Source organism: Aythya marila (genome assembly GCF_965140915.1).
Source record: "Aythya marila genome assembly, chromosome: 19".
Classification (NCBI taxonomy): Eukaryota; Metazoa; Chordata; class Aves; order Anseriformes; family Anatidae; genus Aythya; species Aythya marila.
In genome coordinates this window covers 264327-289530 of record NC_139060.1, presented here as the reverse complement: position 1 = coordinate 289530, position 25204 = coordinate 264327, and the positions used below count along the sequence as shown (strand labels likewise).

Genomic DNA, 25204 nt, shown 5'->3' with positions numbered 1-25204 from the left:
TTGGAGTGGGGTTCATCCTGTTTAGGTCTGAGTTTCAGAGTTCTGCCTGCATTCCATGCAGCAAGGCCACACTGGGGAGGTCAGTGCGAGAGGCTCAATAACCATTAGGCAGTTTCCATCCTCTAGTCACTGTGTGGAAAACTTAGATGAAATGCATCTTATCTGAGGCATCTTGATTTAAGTGAAGTGGTGCACTGGTACCTTTGAGTCCTGGCCAGGGATTGCAGCTACTGCTGATGGATGTTGCTTGACAAAATGGGCCCTCATGGGGGCCCATTAACAGTGTTAATGCTAGGCTTCATATGAAAGATGCCCGCTGTTTGCAGTCTGTTACTATGCTTAAACCTATCATTTGAGACAAGTGGCACTTAGGAGGAGGTGATGTGGTCTTTTTGTGTCAGGACCAGAGTGTGCATGTGTATGCGTGAGCTTGATAGATGCTGTTACAGGAGCAGGTAATGCTGCAAGGACGGAGCTGGGTAAGTGATGGATGTTGATTAGTGGATGAATCATAATATTGGATGTGTTGCTTTGGAGTTCAACTCAGACCAGCAAGTGCTGATTTCAGTCTTCAGGCAGCTTTGTTTTAAATCAGTGTGAAATACTTCAGCTCAGCCAACTTCAGTTCTGAATTATTTAGGGATTTTAAAATTATTTTATTATCCTTTTGAAACAAAACTGGTTCAGAAGTGTCTCATGGGAACTTTTTTAGATTATACTTTTCCCTGTAAGTTTTTCCCTCATGTGTTTTTTTTTCCTCCACTGGAAACTTCTGAGTGAAGTTCAGTGGAAGGAGCCAGATACCAGGCACTTCAGGGCTGTCCTGCTCACATATATGAGGCCAAATGGAGAAGTTCCATCTGCACTAGCCCTGCAGTAACACAAGGCTTAGATAATCATAGAATCACAGAATGGTTCACCTTGGAAGGGAACTTAAAGACCATCTAGTTCCACCCCTCCTGCCATGAGCAGGAACACCTCCCACTAGAGCAGGTTGTTCAAAGCCCCATCCAACCTGTCCTTGAGCACTTCCAGGGATGGGACACCCACAATTTCACTGGGCAGCCTGTTCTAGTGCCTCACCACCCTCATGGCAAATGTTATAAATGGCTCAGGATTCAAATTAGAATTAAATGAAAAATAGGATTTATTAAAGGATATAAAGGAATAGAGGTAAGCAAACAGCGCTGGGTGCACCGGGAGTCTCCGCTCCACCAGGATGCACACCAATTACATCAAGCAACTGATTTTTATGCTCCTAGACTAATACATATTCATTACTACTTCTAAAAAAATAGATTATTAAAATTAGCTTCCGGGGTGCCGTCCCTCCTACTGGAGCATGCGCAGTCTCCTCTGGGGTCTCTTCTGGGGGTCTCTAGGGGTCTTCCATGCTGAAGGCTCGCAGTCTTCCTCTTCCCCTTTGTACTTACTGGGCACCATCCCAAGTTTACGGAACACCTTCTTCAAAACACCTTCTTCAAATCTTGTCTCCCAGCCGCCTTTCAGCTTCTTTCTCGGCCCCCCCCTAACCAGATACCAAAGATCCACATAGTATCCCATAACAGTCACTAGTTGTTATCAGTTGTTCTGAAACTCCCAGACACACGGGTAATTAAAACATTCTTCCCCAGCCATTCACAGACACATCTATAGCAGTGTTAGAAATAGAAGTCCAGAATAACAAAAGCAAACAGGTTCATAAATTTAAGAAGTGATAAATTGGCTAGAATGAGGAATGAGGGGGAGACTGGGACACACTGCAGCTGTGGTTCAAGCATTGAATTGCTATTGCAGGGCCCAGAGGCAGACAGGATTCAAACATTTCAAACAGAATTGTTCTTTATGGACACGAATTGTTAAAACATTCCTCACACAAAGAATTTGTTCCTAACATCTAACCTAAACCTACCCTCTTTTAGTTTAAAGCTATTATTCCTTGTTCTATCTCTACACTCCCTGAAAAAAGAGTCCCTCCACAGCTTTCCTGTAGCCCCCTTTAGGTACTGGAAGGCCTCTATAAGGTCTCCCTGGAGCCTTCTCTTCTCCAGGCTGAACCCCCAACTCCCTCAGCCTGTCTTCACAGGAGAGGTGCTCCAGCCCTTTGATCATCCTTGTGGCCCTCCTCTGGATTCCAACACGTCCATCTCCTTCTTGTGCTGGGGGCCTCAGGGCTGAACACGGTGCTCCAGGTGGAGTCTCACGAGAGCAGAGTGGAGGGGGAGAATCCCCTCCCTCACCCTGCTGGCCATGCTTCTTTTGATGCAGCCCAGGATGCAGTTGGCTTTCTGGGTTGCAAGCACACATTCTGTTTGGAAATACGGATATCATGTTGGACGGTGTCAGATAGTTTGCACAAGTCCACATAGACAACACCAGTTGCTCTTTCCTTTTCCACCAGCTCTGTAACCCCATCGTAGAATGCCAACAGATTTGTCAGGCATGATTTGCCTTTAGTGAAGCCATGTTGGCTGTCACCAATCACCTTATTTTCCATGTTCCTAATCATAATTTCCAGAAGGATCTGCTCCATGATCCTGCCTGGCATAGTGGTAAGAATGACTGGCCTGTAGTTCCCCAGGTCTTCCTTTTTTCCATTTATAAAAGTGGGGGTTGTGTTTCCTCTTCTCCAGACCATGGGAACACTGGACTGCCTCAACTTCTCAAATATGATGGATAGTGCCTTACCAGGTTCATCTGCCAGTTCCCTCAGGACTGTTAGGTACATCTCCTCAGATTCCATGGACTTGTGCACCTTTAGGTTCCTTAGCTGGTCTTGAACCTGATCATCTCCTACATTGGGCAGTTCTTAATTTTCTCAGCCCCTGCCTTTGTCTTCTGCAACTTGAGTGGTGTGGTTAGAGCAATTGCCAGTGAAGACTGAGACAAAAGAGTTGCGGAGTACCTCGTTCTTCTCCATATCCTAGGTAACCAGTTCTCCCATTTCCTTCAGGAGAAGGCCCACATTTTCCCTAGTCTTCCTTTTATCAACGATGTACCTGTTGAAGCCTTTCTGGTTGCCCTTGGCATCCTGGCCAGATCTAATTCTATCAGGGCTTTAGCTTTCCTAACCTGATCCTTGCCTGCTTGGACTGTTTTTCAGTATTCCTCCCAGGCTACCTGTCCTTGCTTTCAGCTTCTGTAAGGATGAACACTAATGAATACTTGGATTTGGAACATAGGGAAGAGGTTTCAAGGTTGGTCTGGTATGAACCTGCACCTGTCCAGTGACTCATAACTGACCTTCCAAACAAGTACAGTGGGGCACTGATGTGTCACAACTGGTGCAGCTATGAACAAGTCAGGTACTTGGTTGCATCCAGAGAAGCAAGTAGCTGGAGCCAACTGGATGGTGATGTATATATTTCACCTTCTCCCTCTGCTAGGTTCAGTAGGATGTGCTCGCTGGGTGTACAGGCCCTGTAAAGGTCTTGTTCTGTTTTTCAGTGGCACTTGTGTGGTCATGGGTGACTGTGGCATGGTGATGCCTTTTGCATTGTTGGGTGTCTGGGCCCATGACCATCTGCTGTCGATTTTTAATGTGTCTGGGAATCATTGGAGAACGACTCATTCACAGTGGCTCTTGATCGTGGGAGTGATAGCAAGTCTGCTTTTGCCAGTGCTAATGGCTGAGTGATTTTCTTTGCTCAGATGCTGCTATTTGTCTTGTTTCATGAGAGGCTTATTGTTAGTGTGGAGAAGCCAAGATTAAATCTGTTTATGGATAAATTGACCAGGGGAGAGGCTTTTCCTTGCGTAGTGAATCAGATACTGTGCTGCCTGAACTTGGCAAGACTATAATTGTTGTTTTTCCTGAGATAAAGCAGGGGAGGGCAATAAGCAGAATGTGTGCAATTGGTAACACTCACTGCTTCATTTACAGCTGTGACTTTCCTCCCTGTTCCCTGCATCAGAAAAGGGGGTGGCTGCCACAACAGTGACTCATACTGAAGAGTTTAACTTTGGTTTCTAACCACAGTTGCTTTTCCTTTCTCTCCCCCATTGGTAACTTAGTCATTGCTGCTGACCCTTCAACAGGCATTTAATTGCTCACCATTCCATCCCTGCAAGTTGTTTTGTAGGTTTGCCTCATACAGCAGGGGCTGTGTGAGGAATCTCTCATGCTGGGGCTTTTCCTCCAAGGCACAGGAACAAGTAAAGATGATGGTGGGCCAGATTCTGGCAGTCTTGCGAACACAAAGGCTGGCTGGGAGTTGAATACCAACAGTTAGCCAAGTGCTGAAGTGGCTGTCAGTTTGGGTGCATGTCTATATGGGGAGGTGAGCAGAGGGAGAAGGGAAGTGAGAGAGGGGACTAGGAGGAAAGAAGCTTTTCCGGAGGTTTTTGTTTCCCCGAGCTGTAGCACTGCACCAACCAAGGATTGTGTACAAAACTTCTCAATCCTCTTGCTGATGCTTCCCTTCTGCAGCTTGTCTTGTACTTGAATTTGCTGCTTCTCTTCTCCTCGGAGGACACCGTTAGCACAGGGTGCCAGTAGAGAGGCAGCCACCACCCTGGAAGCCCAAAGTCTTGCAGCCCATTCTCTCAGGTCCTTCCCATGGCACTCCATGGTGCTGTGTGCTGGAGAGGGCCTCGCTGGGCCCACATGGAGACCTGTGTCTGTAAATGAACCAGACATTAGCCCTGTGTCCTGGCTGCAACGAGAGTCGGTGTTACAGGTTGGAACCTGCAACCAAGGACTCAGCAGCAACTGGTGTGCCAAGGACTCTAGCAAATAGTAGTGGCATAACTTACACTTTAGACCCCCACACCAGTGCTTTGTTAAGTCTTTTGCAGTAGGAAGTTCTGTAATAGAACCGTTGTTTGTGGTTTGTTGCATAAAATTAGGTTTATTTTAATTTCATCAGAGTTACAAAACTGAAACTTTGGAGCTTTGCTGTAGTAGAGCTAGTAGAGCTAAGTGTCTCACCAGACAGCTCATCCAGTGCTGTCATCTGTGCCTTTTTAATTTTAAGTTTAAACACATTTGAGCTTTCTCATCTACTCAGGAACCTCCTGAAAGTTTGAAATCCCAAGTCCAAGACCCTCAGTGCTGGTTTCCTACGAGAAAGCTCTTCTAATCTTACCTGGAGCATGAGGTTGGGCTGCCTTTAGAGGTCCCTTCCAACCAACGTTTTGTGATCCTGTGAATTCAAAGCCCTGTCCTTCAGCAAAGCAATGGCAGTGCTGTGTAACTGGCTCCCTTCATTGTGCCTAACTAGGCATTATGAGCATTTTGGGAAACAGTGTACATGTATTTAGGCAGAAACATGGTGTTCCTGCTGTAGTCTGACTGAAACCTGTAAGCATGGGGAAATCAACAGTATTATTACAATTATTTAAAGGTGAGCATAAAAACAATCCTAGTTTCCTTCTAATTTGGTATTTTTGGTCCTTGTGTCTATCAGTCCAAATCAGGAATCTTTTAGTTCCTGCTGAAGTTAAAATGTGAGTGTTTGTCTTCTTCTTGGAGACTGTGGTGAAGCATGGGCTCCTGTACTGTGGGGGGCATTGGCAGGCTCAGCAACGTGCAGGATACTTCTTGAGTTAGGTTGCAAAAGGCTGTGATTGCTACTGTACAGCAGAAGAGCTATAGCTTTTGACCTGGGCAGTCCGAGAGCTCACTGTATGCCAGAGGAATGTAAAGTGTCCCCTAAGGTAAATACTTTGTTGGATTTGAGCCTAGTGGTTACTGTGGTGATGGTTTGAGAAAAAGCAGAGAACAAAGTCTGTGAATGAGCTGTATGATTGTGCCCCAAAGTCTGGACATTTCTGGCTTGTCAGGAGAAATGATATGGTTTTTAATTAGATTGTGGGAGTTGTGGCTTCTGCAAAATTTGCTGTGTTACTATTAGTCACTGCAGGCAAACAGAAGCTGGAACACAAGTACAGGTAGTCGATTGAGGTGGCTTCCAGAAATCTTCATGCTTTACTGAAGATGATGAAACTGTTTCTTTGGGATGTAGAAATGTTGGTGTTGAAGGACCCCCTTACTTTGAACAGAACCACACCCAGCCCTAGGTGAGGTCAGCTATCTTTAACTCTTGAAAACCTCAAGGGATGGATGTTCCCCACCTCTCTGGGTATCTTTTCCAGTGCTGCACCACTTTCCAGTAATTAATTTATATTCTAATGGCCAATTTGAACATCCTAAGCTGCAATTCACAGTTGTTTCTTATTGTTAAACCATCTGCTGCTTTAAATGAGGAAATGGATCTATCAGCGAGAGGTGAAATGATTTTTTAATTTTTTTTTTTAATGTTGCATGCAGCATCGTATTTCTCTCTGAACTGCCAGCAGTGGTCATTGAACTGTCAGCTTCTGGCTGTTGCCTGAGCTCTGTAGAAAGGCTCAGAAGAAGGGCACAGAATGTTGACTGTCTTTGTGATTATGTTTCCTTTGGCTTCTTTCTCCTTTTCAGGTTTGCATCAGATCTCACAGAACAAAGTGGCAGTGCTGCTCCTGGCTGGAGGACAGGGAACACGCCTGGGAGTGAGCTATCCCAAGGGCATGTACAATGTGGGATTGCCCAGTGGCAAGACATTATATCAGATCCAAGCAGAAAGAATCCGCAAAGTGGAGCAGCTCGCTGGCCAGAGATACCACTGCAAGTGTGCCATCCCCTGGTAGGTGACCTGGAGCCACAGACCTACCGTACAGAGGTCTTTGCATGCTAGTCTTGCCTATATTGTCTTCTGGAAGTGCTGTTCTAGGTGCCTTGCAGTGACGTGTCAGGGGAGAATCTTCTTCTGCAGGGTGTGTGATCCCATCCAGAGGGATGTACAGGGATGGGAAATGACAGGCCTGTGTCTGCAGATCTGAGGAACTGAGCACTACCCTTGAAGTGTCTTTTCAAGTGCAGTCCCTGACAACATAATAAACAGCACTTTTCAGTGCCTGTTTCAGAATGTTTGTGAGAGATGTCATATGTTTGTGCCATACTTTCTCAGATTCCTGTATGGAGACACTGTGCTCACATTCCAAGACCTTCTATGTGCATCTTCAGCCACAGCATAGAACTCTTCCCTTCCACAATAGTAAATGCTTGTCGTGCTCCATTTTTAGGCTACCTCGTGCTGTCATTGTTTATAGCTGTCTACCTATCTGCTGGTTGCTACCAGCTTTCAAAAGTCTCCAAGCTCTGTGCAAGGTGCAGATTATCAATTCTCTATGGGATGTGGTGGTTAAGAGAGAGAGGAAGGCACTGCAGCATGGTTCTGGGAATATTTTTTGCTATGTGTTCATCCTTAGAATATAAAGAAATACCTTTATGAAATCACTGTTTGGTGTGAGGCAGGGTTTGGGAAGAACAAAAGAGCATGTATATCTCAGGTCTTCAGGATGGCACATTGTTTTACAAATCAGAGATTGAAAGTAATTAAAGTCTGGATTGTGTACTTCTTTCTGAAGCCATGCATACATAACCTGAATTGCAAATGCATTCATCCCAGGTGCTGTTGGAAAGAAGGATTCAACATCTGCTGATAATGTTTACAGTTTATTTTCCTTGGGCTGAGGAGACAGCTGGCTGCAACTGTACCCCAGAGGCCAGGCTCTGCTGTGCTGCAAAGATGTAAATCAGTGTGTATATGAGGTCTAAGCTGTCATGTGCAAACTATGGATACCCTAGTGTGCTTACAGAAGACCAGAAGACCCTATATACCTATTACATGAGGAAGTGCTGCGCAGGTACATGGTAAAGATGGCTCTTAGCTTGTTGAGGGAAGTGCTTGTCCCACTCTGTGCTGGTGCAGCCTCACCCTGAGTACTATTTGTGGTTTTAGGCACCACAGTAGAAGGACATAAAGCTATAACAGCATGTCCAAAAGAGGGCTACCAAGATGGTGAAGGGTTTAGAGGGCAAGACATATGAGGAGCGGCTGAAGTTACGTGGTTTGTTCAGCCTAGAGAAGAGAAGACTGAGGGGAGGCCTGATAGCAGCCTACAGCTTCCTCATGACAGGAACAGAGGGGCAGACGTTGATATCATCTATGTGGACTTGTGCAAAATATTTGACACTGTCCCACATGTGTCATGCCTGACAAATCTGCTGGCCTTATACGATGGGGTTGCAGAGCTGGAAAGAGCAACTGGTGTTGTCTATGTGGACTTGTGCAAAGTATCTGACACTGTCTGACACGACATCCTCATCTCCAAACTGAAGAGACATGGATTTGATGGGTGGATCACTTGTTGGGTAAGGAATTGGCTAGATGGTTGCACTTCAAGAGTTGGGGTCAATGGTTTGATATCCAAGCGGAAGACAGTTATAAGCAATGTTCCTTAGGGATCGGTACGGGGATTGGCGCTGTTTAACATCTTTGTTGGCGATGTGGACAGTGAAATTGAGTGCACCATCAGCAAGTTTGCTGATGACACCAAGCTGTGTGGTGTGGTCAATGCTGGAGGGAAGGGATGCCATCCAGAGGGACCTACCTGGACAGACTTGAGAGGTGGGAGTGTGTGAACCTCAGGAAGTTCAACAAGACCAAATGCAAGGTCCTGCACCTGGGCTGGGGCAATCCCAAGCACTAATACAGGCTGGGTGGAGAATGGATTCAAAGCAGTACTGAGGAGAAGGACCTAGAGGTGCTGGTGGATGAGAAGCTCAACGTACATGTAAGCTGGTAATGTGTGGTTGTGACCCAGAAAGCCAACTGCATCCTAGGCTGCATCAAAAGAAGCATGGCCAGCAGGGTGAGGGAGGGGATTCTCCCCCTCCACTCTGCTCTCGTGAGACTCCACCTGGAGCACCGTGTTCAGCCCTGAGGCCCCCAGCACAAGAAGGAGATGGACATGTTGGAATCCAGAGGAGGGCCACAAGGATGATCAAGGGGCTGGAGCACCTCTCCTGTGAAGACAGGCTGAGGGAGTTGGGGGTTCAGCCTGGAGAAGAGAAGGCTCCAGGGAGACCTTATAGAGGCCTTCCAGTACCTAAAGGGGGCTACAGGAAAGCTGTGGAGGGACTCTTTTTTCAGGGAGTGTAGAGATAGAACAAGGAATAATAGCTTTAAACTAAAAGAGGGTAGGTTTAGGTTAGATGTTAGGAACAAATTCTTTGCCATGAGGGTGGTGAGGCACTGGAACAGGCTGCCCAGTGAAATTGTGGGTGTCCCATCCCTGGAAGTGCTCAAGGACAGGTTGGATGGGGCTTTGAACAACCTGCTCTAGTGGGAGATCTCTCTGTAGAGGAGCTAGAATTAAGATGATCTTTAAGGTCTCTTCCAACCCAACTCATTCTATGATTCTATGATCTCTTCTCTCTGGTGACAGCGAGAGGACCCAAGGGAACAGCATGTTGCTGTGGCAGAGGCGGTTCAGGCTGGATGCTAGGAAAATGTTCTTCGTTGAGATGGTGGTTGGGCACTAGAACAGGCTCCCCAGAGAACTGGTCACAGGATTGAGCGTGACGGAGTTCCAGAAACACTTGGATGGTGCTCTCAGACATATGGCTTCATTTTTGGGTGGTCCTGTGTAGAGCCAGAACTTGGATTTGATAATTCTTCTGAATACCTTTCAGTTTAGGATATTTTATGATTTTATCACAGAATCACAGAATTGTCTAGATTGGAAGGGATCATTGAGTCCAACCTCTGACCTAACACTAACAAGTCCTACACTAAACCATATCACTAAGTTCAACATCTAAACGTCTCTTAAAGACCTCCAGGGATGGTGACTCCACCACTTCCCTGGGCAGCCCATTCCAATGCCTCACAACCCTCTCAGTAAATAATTCCTTCCTAATATCCAACCTAAAACACCCCTGGTGCAACTTTAGCCCATTCCTCCTCATCCTGTCACCAGGTATGTGGGAGAACAGACCAACCCCCACCTCGCTACAGCCTCCTTTAACGTACTTACAAAGAGCGATAAGGTTGCCCCTGAGCTTCCTCTTCTCCAGGCTGGACAAAACCAGCTCCCTCAGCCACTCCTTGTAAAACTTGTTATGATTCTAGCCAGTGTTGGAGACAGAAGGTAATGGAAGGAAAGACAGAAGCAAGGTGGAGCTAGAAGGAGAGGAGGAAACAGTGAAACTTAAAAACAAGTTGTGCTGCTCTTCATGTTGGCACAAAAGATGCACTAGCATACTTTGAGCTCCTGGAGATTCATGGTTCATTCTCAACACCTTTTGCTGGTCAATACTTCTTTAAATGGTTATTTTCAGTTTGAAATTTGGGGTGAACGAATCTCTTGTGCTGTTCTTTACTCTGTTTTGGAGCTGACTTGGATATCCAGATGTTATTCGTATTTAGGGAAAGGCTTTTCTGTCTTGCCTGGAGCTAAACCTGTGGGTAAGGATTGCTCATGAGACTTTGTACAGCCTTACTGCAGGATGAGCTTTCAAGGAGATCTCTACTAATCAGCTACATACCATAAGTTACTGTATTGTCATTCATTTAATACTCTAAGGTTTCTTTCCTTCTCTGTCCCATCTGTAGTTTTTTTTTCTTTTTCTTCTTCCTTGCTCTACACTTGTTCCTACCCAGGTATATCATGACTAGTGAGTTCACACTGGGGCCAACAGAAGAGTTCTTTGTAGACCATGGCTTCTTCAACCTGGATAAATCCAATGTGATCATGTTTGAACAGAGGATGCTGCCAGCTGTTACCTTTGATGGGAAGGCCATCTTGGAAGAGAAGGGGAAAATTGCTATGGCTCCAGGTACCCTGCTGTTTGCCCTTATTTGGTACAGTAATGTGTTGAAAATTACTGTCAGCTGGCCTTGGCACACAGGAGCAGTATTTGGAAGTCAATGTCAATGCTTCTAATTAACATGGGAGGGTTCAGTTAAATGCTTTAGTCTGTTAATCAAGAATGTAGCAACCTCTGTTTAGTTATTGCTGGAGAACAGACTCTGGTTCCAATCAGGCCTTTTTTTTTTCTTTTTTTTTTTTTTAATCAAAGCCTGGGAATATTTGCAGGATTAGAAGGGGTGCAGGTTTGGAATAGTGTGCATGTGCATGGGTAGGGCTGTGTATAAGCTAGGGATGAGTCTCCAGGATGACAGCCCCTGGGCTGCTGCCTCCCAGGGTGAAGCTGTCAGGAGAGCTTTGTGTGCTCCTTGCCATGCACTGTGCCAGCTCTGAGTTAGTGTTTGCTCATGAATCAGCAGTGATTCTGTCAGGCTGGGGAGAAAGCTCACCTGGCTGAAGGCTCCCCCTTTCAAGGCTGATAGCTGGAAATGGGGAAAAAAGCAACAAGGAGCAGGAAGATTAACTCTTTCCAAAAAGATTGAAATGTCTCACATCTTCTCTTCTCTTAACCTGAACATGGCAAGAGACTCAGTCAAGGCAGCCCATTCAAGGCTATGTTGCAGTAATTTGTTTTTTTTTGTGGCTGCAGAACGGTTCTCCTGAGCTAACTGGAGTGTCAAAGGAGTGCCCATGAAATGGTGATCTGTGGTGAACAAATAAATGTGCAGATGGAGTTTAAGCCTTTAGAAAGTCATTGGATACTTTTAGGGACAGGAATATGCAGAGGATAAGACTGTCCTTAGTGTTTTTCTACAGACTGAGTTTTAAATGTGCTTTTGTTCTGCACTGAAAGAGAAGAAATGTCTTTTCCCACCCTCTTTTGCCACACTGTTTTCCCCATTAGTGTTTTTCCTCTGAGGATCTTACAACAATTCAAAGTCTTATAATGCTTCTCTGTGAGGTTGGTACCCAGTCCTACTTTGCAAGGTTTCACACTAGGGTGTGAAAGTTCAGGCCTTGCCTGAACTGAGTTGGTGGCAGAGCTGGAAATAAAATCCAGTGGCACTGATTCTTGGCTAGAAAACATTCCCTGCTCTGCTGTTAAACAAAATTTGTTCAGGACTTGTACCTTTTGCTTTGTTAATTGCAATAAAAACCCTGCAGAGTCACTAATTAACCAGGGCCTCTTCTTTTCTCTTGCATTATAGATGGCAATGGTGGCTTATATCGTGCTTTGGTGGATAATAAGATCTTGGATGACATGAAGCAGCGTGGTATACAGTATGTTCACGTATACTGTGTAGACAACATCCTCGTCAAGATGGCAGATCCAGTCTTCATAGGCTTCTGTGTTACCAAAGGGGCAGATTGCGGTGCCAAGGTGAGGTGGTGCTAATGCTGGGCCATTTCCCCACAGGGAGTTAAGATCTGATTACACTGGAAGGTACTGGTTAGGGTAAGCTTGGAGGTACGGGAGTGTTCAGATCTCTGTCCAATGACAGGTCACTTGAAGCAGATTTAGATGTGGCATTCTGAAAATGCAAGGGGGAGCCGCTTGCTGCCCATTTTGTATTCAGAGTATACTTCCTGGGGGTGTACTTCTAGGACCTCCTCCCCTCTTCCCAGAATACAGTGGAAAATAAACTTAGATTAAAGCAGAGACTGTAATTGCACAGGAAACTACAAACTGGAATCAATTCCCTTTTATGTGTGCCCTTTCTATAAAGGCACCTGAGATATCAAGAAGCTTTATTAGACTGTGATGTGCTTTATAAATACATGTACACCTTTAAGTCTAGTCAAGGCATTCCTTACATCCCATTGCGGAGGACAGGTAAAGTTGAAAGAGCCTGGTTTTGTGACTCCAAAAGAGCAGGTGCTTGATGTTTATGAGGACAGATTAGTATTGCTTTAATCATGAACACTGTTAATGCAGGCAGGGAGCTGAAGGTTAATAGCTGTAAACATTCTTCATTTAATGCCAGGTCCCAGTTAAAAGTTGATAAGAAAAGTGTCCCCACAGTATTCTGATTTCTTCTAACTGTGGTTTGTCTTCTGAGTAACTGCAATTTAAGTTGTCATGTACTGTTTTTTATGAGAGATTGTTGGAAAAAAAATATGCCTCCAGGCTACTTTGTATACTCAGCACTGTCTTGCCTGTGTTGTTGCAGCATTAAAGAATCAGCGTGCAGTAGGGTATAGTAAGATAATTTGATAATGTGCCAGGGGGAGTTGAAATATTGCCAGTTTTTTCTTTCTTCTTGTCATAGTCCTCTGTCCTGTGTCTGCAGGTGGTGGAGAAGGCCTACCCCACAGAGCCTGTTGGGGTGGTGTGTCGTGTGGATGGGATCTATCAGGTGGTGGAGTACAGTGAGATCAGTCCAGAGACTGCGCAGCTGCAAAGCCCTAATGGGGGGCTGGTGTACAGCACTGGCAATATCTGCAACCATTTCTTCACTGTTGAATTTCTGCAGATGGTGGCCCAGTAAGTTCCAGCAGAACTACCAGGCAGCTGTGCATCCCAGAAATGCTTCCAAGAGTGGATGTTCCCATTTCCCACTTTGTAATTATAGTTATGGGTACCTCCTTTCTTCTCAAAAGAGATTAAAACAACCATGTCCACTTTTGACCACTCCAACATGCTCTTTAGGCTTTATGTAATGGAGAGGCTGCATGCTTTGCTGTAACTAAATCTATGGAGATAAACCAGTGCATGGCCTTTCTGGGCCTGCAGAGATGAGCAGGCATGTGAGTTGTGGTGTGGTCAACCAATGTTGAGGGTTTTCAATAGGAATGTTACCAATGCTGTCCCTTGGGACAACAGGTTGGGGGAGTTAGTGGAAACAGAGGAAGATTCTGCTTGGAGTCGGGAGAGGGAGGCATGATACTGAGTGTTCAGCATGCAGCTCTCTTCCCTTAGATATGATACTGACTCAGGAAAGGCTGGGGATACTGTCTCTGTGGGAGGATATGATACTGATGAAGTCTAAAGGCGTGGAGATAGCTATGGGGGATCTAGCTTCATTTTTTGTCTAGTCCTGAGCCAGATAGTGTTCCTGAAGAGCTTGATCTAACTTTGTGTGAGAGATCTGCTCTGCTCCATTTTCAACTTGGCCATCACTTACCCATGAAATGGTAGAGTTCTCCATTCTTGGAGAAACCAGGGAGGGAACCAGTAAAACTGCTGTATTGGACTTTCGGAGGGCTGACTTTGAACTGTTCAGGACACTGGTTGGTAGAATCCCTTGGGAGGTGGGTCTGAAGGGCAGAGGAGTCCAGGAAGGCTGGGCGCTCTTCAAGAAGGAAATCTTAATGGCGCAGGAGCGGTCTGTCGCCATGTGCCCAAAGACGAGCTGGAGTGGAAGAAGACCAGCATGGCTGAACAGAGAATTGTGGCTTAAGCTTAGCAGGAAAAAGAGGGTTTACAATCTTTAGAAAAGAGGGCGGGCCACTTGGGAGGACTATAAGGATGTTGCGAGGCAGTGCAGGGACATAATTAGAAAGGCCAAAGCTCATCTGGAGCTCAATCTGGCTACTGCCGTCAAAGACAACAAAAAATAATTTTACAAATACATTAATGCAAAACAGAGGACTAAGGAGAATTTACTGGATGCAGGGGGGGAACTGAGTTACCAAAGATGAGGAAAAGGCTGAGGTGCTTAATGCCTTCTTTGCCTGAGTCTTTAGTGGCAAAAACAGTTGCTCTCTGGATACCCAGTACCCTGAACTGGTGGAAGGGGATGGGGAACAGAATGTGGCCCTCACTATCCATGAAGAAATGGTTGGTGACCTGCTACGGCACTTGGATGTACGCAAGTCAATGGGGCCGGATGGGATCCACCCAAGGACAGAGAGCTGGCGGAGGAGCTGGCCAAGCCTCTTACCATCATTTATCAACAGTCCTGGCTATTGGGGGAGGTCTCAGTCGACTGGTGGCTAGCAAACGTGACACTCATCTACAAGAAGGGCCGGAGGGCAGACCCGGGGAACTATAGGCCTGTCAGTTTGACCTCAGTGCCAGGGAAACTCATGGAGCAGATTATGGTGAGTGTCATCACGCGGCACTTACAGGGCAACCAGGTGATCAGGCCCAGTCAGCATGAGTTTATGAAAGGCAGGTCCTGCTTGACAAACCTAATCTCCTTCTATGACAAAGTGACGCGCTTGGTGGATGAGGAAAAGGCTGTGGATGTGGTCTACCTTGACTTCAGCAAGGCTTTTGACACCGTTTCCCACAGCATTCTCCTCAAGAAACTGGCTGCTCGTGGCTTGGACTGGCGTATGCTTCGTTGGGTTAGAAACTGTCTGGATACCCGGGCCCAAAGAGTCATGGTAAATGGAGTCAAATCCAGTTGGAGGCCGGTCACTAGTGGCATTCCCCAGGGCTCGGCACTGGGGCCGGTCCTCTTTAATATCTTTATTGATGATCTGGATGAGTGGATCGAGTGCACCCTCAGTAAGTTTGCAGATGACACCAAGTTAGGTGCATGTGTCGATCTGCCCAAGGGTAGGAAGGCTCTGCAGGAGGATCTGGATAGACTGGACCGATGGGCTGAGGTCAACTGTATGAAGTTCAACAAGGCCAAGTGCACAACAACCCCAAGCAGAGCTACAGGCTGGGAGAGGAGTGGTTGGAAAGCTGCCAGGCAGAGAAGGACCTGGGAGTGATGGTTGATAGTCAGCTGAATATGAGCCAGCAGTGTGCTCAGGTGGCCAAGAAGGCCAACAGCATCCTGGCTTGCATAAGAAGCAGTGTGGCCAGCAGGTCTAGGGAAGTGATTGTCCCCCTGTACTTGGCTCTGGTGAGGCCGCACCTTGAGTACTGTGTTCAGTTTTGGGCCCCTCGCTACAAGAAGGACATGGAGGTGCTCGAGCGAGTCCAGAGAAGGGCGATGAAGCTGGTCTGGAGAATAAGTCTTACGAGGAGCGTCTGAGGGAGCTGGGTTTGTTTAGCCTGGAGAAGAGGAGGCTCAGGGGCGACCTTATCACTCTTTACGATACATTAAAGGAGGCTGTAGCGAGGTGGGGGTTGGTCTGTTCTCCCATGTGCCTGGTGAGAGGACGAGGGGGAACAGGCTAAAGCTGCGCCAGGCGTGTTTTAGGTTGGATATTAGGTAGAACTTCTTTACCAAGAGGGTTGTGAGGCATTGGAATGGGCTGCCCAGGGAAATGGTGGAGTCTTTAAGAGACGTTTAGATGTAGAGCTTAGTGATATGGTTTAGTGTAGGACTTGTTAGTGTTAGGTCAAAAGTTGGACTCGATGATCTTGAGGTCTCTTCCAACCTAGATAATTCTGTGTGATTCTGTGTGATCTAACAGTTTAGGTTACTTTTTTTTTTTTTTTTTTTTTTTTTTTTCTCCTGTGCTTCTGATTGCAGCTGGATGCTAGGTCCTCCCTCACTTTTTCCTTTACCCTATTATGTCACATTGTGTACGAGTGCTGCTGCTCCCTGCCATGCAGGTGTCTGGGCTGCTTTGCTCAATGAAGTGTTTCCTGGATGTGATTTTATGTCACAACCCACAACAGTTGAGATATGACCTAGAATCATGTAATATATATTATTATTATTATACATATAATAAGCAGCGTGCTTCCCAGAAGTGTACTTCTTTTCTCAAAGTGGGCAAGAAGTAAATGATCTTATTTGTCCTCCTTTTTTTTGCAGAAAATATGAGCCCCAGCTGAAGCATCACATAGCCATAAAGAAGGTGCCTTACATTGACGAGGAGGGAAATCTGGTAAAACCGCTAAAACCAAATGGGATAAAGCTGGAGAAGTTTGTGTTTGATGTGTTCCAGTTCTCTAAGTTAGTGGCAGACATGAATATTTTTCCCCTCTCACTGTTTGTTTGGATGACTGCAAGTTGTAAAAGACTTTATCATAGTGTGTGGTTTGTGGGTGACTTGTTAAAAAGACGGTTGGATCTACCATGACAGTAACTTCACAGGCTGCACAGGTGCATTCACAGAGTCCTTGGCAGCAGCTGGGCTTTCTCTGAGCAGTCTGGGAACCTTTTGTTCTGTGGAGGATGGTTTGATTGGCCCAGCCTCTAATAGCCATATGAAAGGAAGAGAGAGAGAGAGAACGAGAAAGGAAGGAAGGAAGGAAGAAAGAAAAGGAAATCTTGTGCAAAACCAGCATTTAATATAAGTGCATGTTAAAGTATTCAGAATCTAAGAAATCAGGCTCTGTGCAATTGTGACTTCCGTGACAACTGCAACTCTTGTTACATTTAGGTGCATATTAAATAAGGGCTTAGTTTGTGCCCTTTCCGTTCAGAAAACATGTTGCTTAAGCACCTTGGGGCTAAGTTACTGTTGCTGTATGAACTGTAGATGTTGGCTTGCCAAACTCTGAAACATAGCAGAGATAGCTGTGCTACAGCATTAACACAGGAGCTTTGAGTTCATGGAATGTGGGATTTTAATAATTTAGAAATCCACCAGAAATTTATAAATACTGTTTTTGAAGGCCTAGAATTCATCTGTAAAGATTTTCTTCTAGGCTTAAATGGATGGCAAAAAGAGATATCAAGCAAACTGAAATATCTTGTTTGGGGATTGCATTTTTGCTTTTAGAGGATTTACTTTAGGAAAAAGAGCTCAAGTTTTGAACCATGGTCTCCATTTCCTGACATAGTAATGAAATATATGAAAGGCAAAGGCAGCGTATTGGAAATAGTGCAGAGTTCTGGGTTTCAAAAGAGCTCATATGCAAGCAGTGATTTCCTGTACTCTGTAAAAATAATGCAAAAATTGCTTGGCAGATGCTCTTCACGTGTGAAGTGCAGAAATGTGCAGAGGCTGGTATCTTATTTGAGTTCCTTTTTCTGATAAACAACTGTACTTAACATTGACTGTAAGTCCTCCCTTATTGCTTATTCATACCTGGAAACCGGTGTCCTCAATTTATCCTTGCCCACAGACTCAAGTTCAGTGACCATTTCTTTGAGCAGGGGTGATGTGCTCTGTAGTGAGCAGCACAGCTCTGCCATGTATCAGATCTTCAGGTGTTGCTGTTGTTTCCATACTGCTGTGCTCTTAGCTGAGACTTTTTGTCCACATGTCTCTAGTGCCTGGAGAAGTTTCTGAGGGATCTGTGGAGAAGTTTTGTTTTTCCTCCTACATCTGCACAGTCCTTGAGGGTCATGAGGAAAGAGATTGGGCACCTCAGTTTATGAAAAGCTTAATGAACCTGATCTCCTTCTGGTACAAGGTGACCTGCTTAGTGGATGAGGGAAAGGCTCTGTATGTGGTCAACCTAGACTTTAGCAAAGCTTTCAACAGCGTTTCTCGAAACATTCTCCTGGAGAAGCTGTCTGCTCATGGCTTGAATGAATGTACGCTTTCCTGGATAAAAAAAATAAAAAATTGGCTGTATGGCTAGGCCCAAAGAGTGAATGGTGTTAAATCCAGTTGGAGGCTGGTCACAAGTGGTATCTCCCATGGCTCCGTATTGAAGTCAGTTCTCTTCAATATCTTTATCAGTGGATGAGGGGTTTGAGTTCACCCTCGGGAAGTTTGCAGTTGACACCAAACTGGGCTGTGAGTGTTGACCTACTTGAGGGCAGGAAGGCTCTGCAGAGGGATCTGGATAGGCTGGACTGATGGGCCAAGGCCAACTGTATGAAGGTCAACTAGGCCAAGTGTCGGGTCCTGCACTGGTGGGTACAACAACCCCATGCAATGCTACATGCTGAGGGAAGAGGGACCTGGGGGTATTGGCTGATAGCCAGTTAAATATGAGCCAGCCATGTGCTCACATGGCCAAGAAGTCCAACAGCATCCTGGCTTGTAGCAGAAGTAGTGTGGCCAGCAGGACTAGGGAAGTGATTGTTCCTCTGTACTTGGCTCTGGTGAGGCCACACCTTGAGTACTGTGTTCAGTTTTGGGCCCCTCACTACAAGAAGGACATGGAGGTGCTGGAGCGTGTCCAAAGGAGGGCAATGAAGCTGGTGAAGGGCCTAAAGAACAAGTCTTATGAGAAGCAGCTGAGGGAGCTGGGGTTGTTTAACATGGAGAAAAGAAGGCTCAGGGGAAACCTTACCACTCTCTACAGCTACCTCAGTGGAGGTGGGGGTTGGTCTCTTCTCCAAAGCAACAAGCGATAGGACGAGAGGAAATAGCCTCAAGTTGCACCAGGGGAGGTTTATGTCAGATATTAGGAAAAATTTTGTCCCTAAAAGGATTGTGTAGCATTGCAACAGGCTGCCCAGAGAAATTAGTTAAGTCACCATCCTTGGAGGTATTCAAAAGATGCGTATATGTGGTGTTTAAAGACATGGTTTAGTGGTAGACTTGGCAGTGCTAGGTTAATGGTTGGACTTGGTGATCTTAGTGGTCTTTTCCAACCTAAATGATTCTGTGATTCTATAATTCTATTCTGTTTTTCTGTCATAAAGTCCTGGTATTCTTTGTTCTTCAGATGGGAGGTGGGCTTTCCTTAGTTTGACTTTGCCCCAGGCTGCATACATCAATGCTCCCTAAAATATGTATGAACTCTTCGCCTTGAAAGTTGTTTTTGCATCTTTTCTGCTAACAGGGTTGATGGCTAACTTTGTTTTTCATTGTTTTCTCCCCTTTGCTTGCAGGAATTTTGTGGCATTTGAAGTTTTGAGAGAAGAGGAATTCTCACCATTAAAAAATGCAGACACAGCTGACAAAGACACTCCTACTACTGCTCGGCAATCCCTCCTGGCCCAGCATTACCGCTGGGCTTTGAAGGCTGGGGCCAGATTTCTGGATGAAAATGGTTGCAGAATACCAGAGAAACTCAGGTGTGCATCTTTGTGACCTTCTCTGCAGCTTCTTTGCATGTGACTGCCCAAACTTGAAAGCTCGGTAATGGCATGTACACTTCATTCTAAAATTGAGTGTTTGCCGGATCACATGATGACTTGGCATGGGTTCTGTTCAGCTGGCCTTTTCTGAACATGCCAAGTATTATCTGTATCAGCTATTACTCCATTAGTGATTGTAAGTACTCTAGTCAGTAATGGCCAGTAAGCTTTGCTTTAAGTCTGGCTGAATTTCCTGCCTTGGAGATAGTTGACTCCTCGTATAGCAACACACAGTGAGACAACTGCCTTAGGTAGAGGCAACCTTTTGTATCATTCAGGATTTAGCCAGCCCAAGGAATTGTAATTTGTAATCCTCCCCAGCTTTTCTGAATATGATCCTAGTATTTAAAGCCCATCTAGAATCTCAGGTGGACATGAGTATTGGCTATTATAGCAACTACCAGTTTAAATACTTCCTGCATCACACTGAAGTAAAAGCAGCTTTCCATTCTTGGGACTCTTAATTCATCAACTCAAAGTTAAATAAACCCACAAGCTGTTCATTGTATTTGAAAAGCACCTCTTTAAAAGTCATGTAATTGTTTTGATGAGAAATAGTTGGGACTTGCTGACTCCCTTTTATTTTCAGTGATTGTGTTCAAGTGATGTCTGATGTATGTGAATATAACAAATGTCTTACCCTTCTGGATGTCTTATTCCTGACAGACTTTCAAAGATGACACACTGCTTTGTAAGCACAGCAAGAAGTTAATCCTGTGTTCTCTTCTTCAGTCTCTCAGGAACTGAAGATCCTCCGGCTGTGTGTGAGATTTCTCCATTAGTGTCTTACTTTGGAGAGGTGAGAATAATTATCTATGGAGGTATTTTTAAGACTGTGCAGGAATGCATCTGATTTCTATACAGAAATTGGATTTCTTTAGCCTGTGCTTGCTGAGAAATGATAAGATTGAGGGAGCTAGGACTTGGGCTCTGTGTTATATTTGTGGTTCCCTCTGTGGCTTATTCTTCAGCAGGTTGTTCAGTCTTCATTTATCACAAGTTTGGCTATCTGTATAATGAGATTTGTAATGAGTCTGTGCAATTTCATGAGGACTCACGAGTACTTTGAGACCCTCTGAATGAAAAGTGCAGAATATTCAAATTACCAAATCCATGGGGTCACTGTATACAGTTGCATACTAATCTGTGCATACGAATCTTGTGCATACTAATCACTTTCACAGTGAGTGAACACTGAGAGTATATTTTCATTGTCTTTAGAGGAAATGCATCTTAGAACACATTTATGAGGTTCATCCCTCAGTAAACGATTGGTTCTGAGAAAGCTAATTCCATTTAGTAATGAGGGAAGGAGCCTTTATATGTTGGAGAAACAGGGTGAGAAAGAGTAGATTGCAGAAGGTTATGTGTGCTCTGGGGAAGAGTATACACAGAGGTTTACATCTCCACTAGGGAAGAAGCCAGAGGGTTGTGGTTAATGGAATGGAGTCAAGTTGGAGTCCTGTATCTAATGGAGTCCCTCACAGGTTGGTACTGGGAGCAGTGTGGTTTAATATATTCATCGATGACTTGGATGAGGGAATGGAGTGTGCCATCAGCAAATTTGCTGGTAACACTAAGCTGGGAGGAGTGGCTGACATGCCAGAAACCTGTGCTGCCATCCAGAGGGACCTTGACAGGTTGGAGAATTTGGCGGGGAGAAACTTAATGAAATATAACGAGGGCAAATGTATAGTCCTGCATCTGGGCAAGAACAACCCCAGACACCAGGATAAGTTGGGGACTGCCCTGCTGGAGAGCAGTGAAGGGGAGATGGACCTGGGGGTCCTGGTGGACAGCCAGATGACCATGAGCCAGCACTGTGCCCTTGTGGCCAAGAAGGCCAGTGGCATCCTGGGGTGTATCAGAAGGGCTGTGGTTATTAGGTCAAGAGAGGTTCTCCTCCCCCTCTCCTCTGCCCTGGTGAGACCACATCTAGAATATTGTGTCCAGTTCTGGACCCCTCAGTTCAAGAAGGACAGGGAACTGCTTGAGAGAGTCCAGCACAGTGCCACAAGGATGATTAAGGGAGGGGAGCATCTCGCTTATGAGGAAAGGCTGAGGGATAAGGGGATATCCATTATAATAAGAGGGATATCCATTAGGATAAGGGGCAATGGGTGCAAGCTGGAACACAGGAGATTGCGCTTAAATATGAAACAAAACTTTTTTATGGTAAGGGTGACAGAGCACTGGAACAGGCTTGCCCAGGGGGCTCTGGAGTCTCCGTCTCTGGAGACTTTCAAAACCTAAGACAATTTAAGTTGACTTTTCTTTGCTAGGATTGTTCGAATCGGAGGTAAGAACACTCTGCTCCATGCTTCACCCTCTCTAGGAAGGTTTGTTCCAGAGATCATTCTTCGAGAACATTATGGAGACTTAAAAATAGTACAGATAACAAGTCTGATCCATTTATAACCTAACTTTACTGTTTTCACATATTCTCAGGGTCTGGAGGCGTGCATGAAGAACAAAGACTTCTGTTCTCCCTTTATACTCGATGAAAACAAAGCACAAATGCTAGGAAATTCTTGAAAAGGAGGGAGGACTTCTCAAATCATGTCTGTCAGAGCCATTGAAAGAAATGACACTGCTAAAATGTCAGTTGTGAAGTGTATTATGTATTATGAAAAATTGCTTTATAGTATCAGATAGTTGGCAAATGCTTGCAGCAGTTGTGTTTACACAGATATGCATATGTACCTGGCTATTTGGTAACTGAAGGCTATGCCTTTTACTTTGGTCTTTATTGTAGACTGATGTGAATGGAGATTAATACCTTCCGGGTATCAAATTGATTTTATATTTCTTATTTGTTATACATACAGATATGTAACAGAGTAAATCAGAAACAAATCAATTAGCTTTGCATTCAAGAAGATTAAATCTCTGCAGTGCCTTGCTATGTATCTTATTTGTATCTTTGTTCCATTTTTTTGTTGTTATTGTTGCTTTTTTTTTCTTTTCTACTGTGTGCACAGCTGAAGAAAAATCAGTATGATGCCCCACCCTGAAAAGTATGTACTTCGTGTACTCGGTCCTCTGTCTCTAATATTGTGCTGGTTAGTAGACCAAGTTCAGTACATCCTCTAATTGGGTTATGCAGAGGAGTCTGCTGTAGATAGGGATCCTTTTATGTGTAAGTTTTGCTTGAGATTTGGCCTCAGCAGCAGAACAGGCTATTTTGCATATTTAGGCTCAGTAGTGGTATTCCAAGAAAACATAACTAAATATGCAGCTCAGGCTGCATACTCTTTACTCTTTATGGCTGTAGTGAACAGGGTTTTTATTATTACTATTTTTGAGGGGTTGGAGGTGGGGCAAAGGCCGAGAACTGTTTTCATAATAACCTTCTACTCTTCCTGTTTTATGGCAAACATTTATTTTGCTTTTCATTTTTTTGTTTAATGTATATCCTAACCCTCAAAGGGGAACTCTTTTAAAGTGGCTGAAAGTAATAGGAGGAACATGCTGTGATGGTAGAATTTGAGGTGTAATCAAAAGCAGAAAAATGCCTTTCTTTAAAAATATATTATTAACTATAATGTGAAGATAATTGTCAGCTAATTAAGGACAATAATTGTCAGAACACATGTAGCACATGAACTCAGCCTTGGCTGAGGACTTCCAGGGTGACCATGATACACAGCTCCTGTTTAGCTCCAGCAGACCTGTGCCATGTGGGCAGCTGCCTACAACAGAACCTTCACTGAACACACCAAAGTCGTTTCACACTTCACGAGGACTCTTTGTGTGCTCTGCTGAGTGGAATTGGATTGAGGAGCATGCTATACTTTTCACCCAAATCGGGTATAAGGAAGGTGATGAGGAAGATAAAACATTTCAGATGAGGCATCATCTGAAATACCAGGTCTCAGGATCTGCTTCTACTAAGCAATGGCTGATGCTGATATTAAGCATTAATCTTTCACATAAGTGATTTTCTGAAATTCCTCATATGAAGCTGTATTCAGAATGTTAGAGAAGTATTAAAATAGCTTTGAGACCAAGTACAATTTATAAGTAGCCTCATGTTTTCTAAAGAAACCATTTAAATGTCAATGGCAGAATTTAAAGATATAAAGTGTATCTACATATGCATAAGTAATTAGTCTTTTGGATGTGCAAACCAGCTTATTGCAGTTCTGATTACCTCATTTTGCATGTGCAACCAATAACTGATTTTTAGTATAAATTAAGCATTTGTCTTTGCTCAATTCTGTAATTTTTATTGCACAATTTTCTATGGGTCATTTTCATTCCTGTCTATCAATTTTTACATCTGAGAAGTAATCACATGATATTCTTGCAAATATTGCTTATCAATTCAGGCACAGGTTGCTTTAAGTTTCACAGTACTATAAAGAAATAATACATCTATTTTTTCATTTATAAAATGCTTTCTCTTTTGAAACTCAACTATAGCCCATTTTCTATGTGCTTAAATCATGTGAACACTGAACTGCTGACATGATTTTTAGAGATTGTTTTCAAGGTGAAACTGAATTAGTATGATGAATACCTTTTTGTTTGTTTGTTTGTTTGTTTTTTTCTATGACTCTTCATGTTTTAAACTGGAACATTAAAAGATTCTTGCGGGAACTTAAAAAAAAAAAATCTCATATTCATTGTGAAATGAAAAAAAATATATCTAAAATAGAGGGGGATCCCATAGTGGTCCAGAAACTTTTGGAGACCTAAGCTTTTCTATAATAAAGATGTTACTGTGATTTCTGTGTGTCTGTCATCCTTGTTTGTAACGAGAATACACTTGTTGTCTTTGTCCCTACGCATCATGGGTGTTGTCACCACAGCTGCTGGACACTGATACTGTGCCACTGGTAGTGTGACTGGAGGCTGCAGTGCCCATAATATATTTACAGGATGACATAGAACTCAGCAACATGTAATACCTGAAGGGGTTTGACATTGTGGGATGTGTTTTTCCATCAGAAAGTAAGCAGAACACTGTTTCCTCCCCTGCAATTCTGTGTTGTGTGTGTTTTGTTTTTTTTTCTTTTTCTTTTTTTTCTTCAAGTTCAGCAACTCAATTTGTCCTCCTTAATTGTGGATGGTGTGCATTTTTCTTTTATTTAAAGTCAACTAGAGCACTCTGGTTCTGAGGCAGGCTTTCACATCTATTGTGTAGGTGATGAGGTGTGCTAAGCACCGACTGTGGTGGTATTTCTGCTTGGCTTCCAATTAACTGGCACATTTTAAATGGGTCTATTTGTAGAACAGTAGGGGAAGATATTAATTTTTCCACAAATGACAGATTGTCCTCTCTTTTGGGGGTTTAGTGCTAAACCCAGTAAGGGTCAAAATCAGATTTTCTTTCCTTACCTATTTCATCCCATATTTCTCTCTTGGCACCCATACAAGGGTTGCTGGAATTTTTAATGCATTTTTAAGCTACATGAATTTGTCGTTTCCTGTGATAAGAAAATGACTAGTAAAAAATGAGTGCATGCTTCAGGCTTCTGTTAAATTGTTTCTCTGCTTGTTTGTGCAGAGTGTTCAAATCTCCAAGAACAATTTGCTTAGTTGCTTTATTTATTATTATTATTTTTTTTTATTGTGAAAAGTCCACCCAGTTCTCATCCCAGTTCTTTATCTGGAGGATAAACCAGAGGCAGATTCCAAATTTAAAGGCTCATATGATGCAT

The 25204-nt window shown here is 44.2% G+C and overlaps 1 protein-coding gene across 1 annotated transcript in view; it reads left to right on the top strand.

The window, feature by feature from the left end:
* UAP1L1 (UDP-N-acetylglucosamine pyrophosphorylase 1 like 1) overlaps positions 1-24264 on the top strand; it is a 30347-nt gene extending 6083 nt beyond the window's left edge. The window contains exons 2-9 of the mRNA XM_082775600.1: positions 6422-6626; positions 10491-10666; positions 11907-12079; positions 12990-13183; positions 16365-16505; positions 19290-19475; positions 20271-20337; positions 21987-24264. Coding sequence (XP_082631726.1) covers positions 6422-6626; positions 10491-10666; positions 11907-12079; positions 12990-13183; positions 16365-16505; positions 19290-19475; positions 20271-20337; positions 21987-22073 — 1229 coding nt within the window. The 3' untranslated portion in view covers positions 22074-24264. The remainder of the gene's footprint in view (positions 1-6421; positions 6627-10490; positions 10667-11906; positions 12080-12989; positions 13184-16364; positions 16506-19289; positions 19476-20270; positions 20338-21986) is intronic.
* The last annotated feature ends 940 nt before the right edge of the window (positions 24265-25204 follow it).